This window comes from Microtus ochrogaster, chromosome 4 (genome assembly GCF_000317375.1).
Source record: "Microtus ochrogaster isolate Prairie Vole_2 chromosome 4, MicOch1.0, whole genome shotgun sequence".
Classification (NCBI taxonomy): domain Eukaryota; kingdom Metazoa; phylum Chordata; class Mammalia; order Rodentia; family Cricetidae; genus Microtus; species Microtus ochrogaster.
In genome coordinates this window covers 27,423,249-27,426,547 of record NC_022011.1, presented here as the reverse complement: position 1 = coordinate 27,426,547, position 3,299 = coordinate 27,423,249, and the positions used below count along the sequence as shown (strand labels likewise).

General features: G+C 46.6%; 1 protein-coding gene across 1 annotated transcript in view; it reads left to right on the top strand.

Annotated features, from left to right (window-relative positions):
- Mbtps1 (membrane bound transcription factor peptidase, site 1) overlaps positions 1–3,299 on the top strand; it is a 56,165-nt gene that overhangs the window by 18,493 nt on the left and 34,373 nt on the right. Inside the window, exons 4-6 of the mRNA XM_005345747.3 lie at positions 386–589; positions 888–998; positions 1,325–1,434. Of these exons, the coding sequence (XP_005345804.1) occupies positions 386–589; positions 888–998; positions 1,325–1,434 (425 nt within the window). The remainder of the gene's footprint in view (positions 1–385; positions 590–887; positions 999–1,324; positions 1,435–3,299) is intronic.

The following is a 3,299-nucleotide window of genomic DNA, read 5'->3' as shown; positions in this document are numbered from 1 at the left end:
CACCATGTGGTTGCTGGGAATTGAACTCAGGACCTTTGGAAGAGCAGGCAATGCTCTTAACCACTAAGCCATCTCTCCAGCCCCAGCCTAGGTAGCTTTAAACTTGTAATCCTCCTATTTCGGCCTTGCTAATGTTGGGGTTACAGATGTGTAAAACCATGACCCCTAGCAGGGCTTCTGTAAAAGTTACTATAAGTCTTTTTCTGCCTTCCCTTCGTTTTAAAATTGTAAGAGTCATTTGGGTGTAATATGGCAACTGAACATTCCCATAGTTGTGATTGCCTTGAGGAAAGTTCTGAAACATGATTTCAAGGTGACCTTGCCTTAGAGCACGGTGTGTGCGCCTGTCCTCTTGGTGTCTGATTGTGCTCTTCCTTGCCACTAGCCGACCCCATTGTGCCATGTAATGAAACCCGATGGAGCCAGAAGTGGCAGTCATCACGGCCCCTGAAAAGAGCCAGTCTCTCCCTGGGCTCTGGATTCTGGCATGCAACAGGAAGACATTCAAGTCGACGATTGCTGAGAGCCATTCCTCGACAGGTTGCACAGACATTGCAGGCAGATGTGCTGTGGCAGATGGGATACACAGGTGTGTACTGCAGACCAGGGACTTGGACAGTCAGCATCATAGGAGGCCGCCTGCTAGGTTGCTTACGCGATGAAACTTAGAACAAGTGAGAATCCCTTTCTTTTGCTGACAAGAGCAGAACAGCCCTGTTTTTTAGTAGTATGTGAACTTAACCTGTGAGCTCTGTCCTATTCCAGGGGCCTGTCCTTGATTTCCTGTTTTTGTGGCTCCCTCAGAGGAATGGTGTTTTATGGGTAGAGATCAAGAAAGATTATTTCTCCCAATATGACTGTTTGCTGTTTTCTCTTTTTGGAATAAGGTGCTAATGTCAGGGTTGCTGTTTTTGATACTGGGCTCAGTGAGAAGCATCCACACTTCAAGAATGTGAAGGAGAGAACCAACTGGACCAATGAGCGGACCCTGGATGATGGTAGGTCCCAGTCAAATGAGGGCAGGGCTTTTGGTCTGGAGGCCAATATTTGTGAGCTGGCTTGTGGTTTCACAGTCAAGCCCAAGTACTAAGAAGCTTTGCTGAAGTAGAGGCTAGGAAGAAGGAGGTAGCTGCTGAGAAGGGTTACCAGTGGAGTTGCCCTCAAAGGAGAGTCGGAACAGTGGTGTCGGGACTATGAGGGGCATACCACAGCAGAGGCTGCTCATGTATTTCCAAGACCAGGAGTGTATGGTCATGGTTTTGAGTGTTCTACCTCATTGTGCATTCTCAGATGTCTCACAGGACTTCTTTTCTTGTGGCTGCAGGGCTGGGTCATGGCACATTTGTTGCAGGTGTGATTGCCAGCATGAGGGAGTGCCAGGGATTTGCCCCAGATGCAGAGCTGCACATCTTCAGAGTCTTTACCAACACTCAGGTAGGTGTTTGAGGGGCCTTGAAACATGTGATGATCAGGGCTGAGGTCTGACAGAAAGTACCATTGTGCAGCCACTGTAAATGCACACTGGAGTAACAACCTTCCTTATTGTCTCACACTGTCCTGTCTTCTGTATGTCCTTTCCTCAATACTGCATTTATCAGCCTACGGCAGTCCTGCTGACTTATCTTCCTCCAAGGACACTGTGGTTTGTTGTTCTGTTTGTTCTTCACAGTCAGTCTTACCTGAACCCTCTAGGCTATGGTCTTGGTCTTCCATGATGGACTGACGGCATAATTCATGATATACATACCCCACCCCCACCCCCATTTAGTTCCCACTGCTGGAGAATGAGGACTTATGTTACTGACCTCCGTATTAGTATTCCAGTACCTAAGTTTGCTGCTTCGTTCCTCATTTCATCTGGAAACAAAGGAAGAGGCTGCTCGCTCTCTCTCTCTCTCTCTCTCTCTCTCTCTCTCTCTCTCTCTCTCTCTCTCTCTGTGTGTGTGTGTGTGTTTGTGTGTTTTAGTTGTGATACTCATTTATGTGTGGAGCCTATGTCAGCCTGAACACCATCCACCTTGGGGTTTTTTGTTTGTTTGTTTGTTTGTTTGTTTTGTTTTTGAGGCAGGGTCTCACTGTCTATCCTTGGCCGGCCTGAAGCTTATCGTATAGACCAGTCTGCTCTGAAACTCATGAACTCAGCCTCCTGAGTGCTGGGATTAAAGACCTACATTACCACTCCTGACTTCTACATGTTTCTTGAGACAGGATCTCTCATTGGTACTAGATAAAGAGAAAGAAGAGCAGCAGCAGTTGGTCCAGGAAGTTAGTTCCTTTATAAGATGCCATTCATTAAGAGAGAGGGCCTTACTCTGTGAGAGAGAACATTAGACATCCAGTACAGTATATGGAGATCTAAGCATTATGGGACCTTAAGGAAAGAAAGCGGTTCTGTTAAGAGTGAGACTAAGAGAAAAGGAAAGAGGGGAAGATCACTGCCAGGGGAAGGTCAGAGGAACTTCTTTGGCTGTGGTAACACTCGCCTTTAATCCAGCACTTGGAAGGCAGAAGCAGGTGAATCTCTGAATTCGAGTCCAGCCTGATCTGTTAGCTCCAGGACAGCTAGGACTGCTTGTTACACAGAAACCCTGTCTTGAAAATCCCCCTCCCCCCAAAAAACGCAGGCTTCTAAGCACTTGCATAATTCGCACATCCCAAGAATGAAGAAATTATCAGGCTGGCAGTAAGTTTCAGATCATGTGATTTAGTTCAGTGTAACATGCAAGGCAAAGAGCTTGGCACCATAAATAGAGAACTGTCAAGTCACAGTGTAGATTGCTTAACTTTTTTCTAGAGAGAGTTGCAGGGAGGCCTGGCCTGATTCAGGCTATTGGTTCCAGCTTAAATGTGTAGGCTTATGTTCAAACAACTGGGACTTGCCCATTAGGCTAGTTGGGGTGGCAGAAAAGCCCCAGGGATCTGCCTCCCTTTAGTTCTGAGATTTCAAGCATGTGCTACCACATCCAGATTTTTTTTTAAAAAAAAAAGATTTTATTTATTATGTATACAGGTACACCTTCAGGCCAGAAGAGGGAACCAGATCTCATAGATGGTTGTGAGCCATCATGTGGTTGCTGGGACTTGAACTCAGGACCTCTGGAAGAGCAGTCAGTACTCTTAACCTCTGAGCTATCTCTCCAGCCCACATCCAGATTTTTTTTTTCTTTTTTTTCTTTTTTTGGTTTTTCGAGACAGGGTTTCTCTGTAGCTTTGGAGCCTGACCTGGAACTCCCTTTGTAGACCAGGCTGGCCTCGAACTCACAGAGATCCGCCTGCCTCTGCCTCCCGAGTGCTGGGAT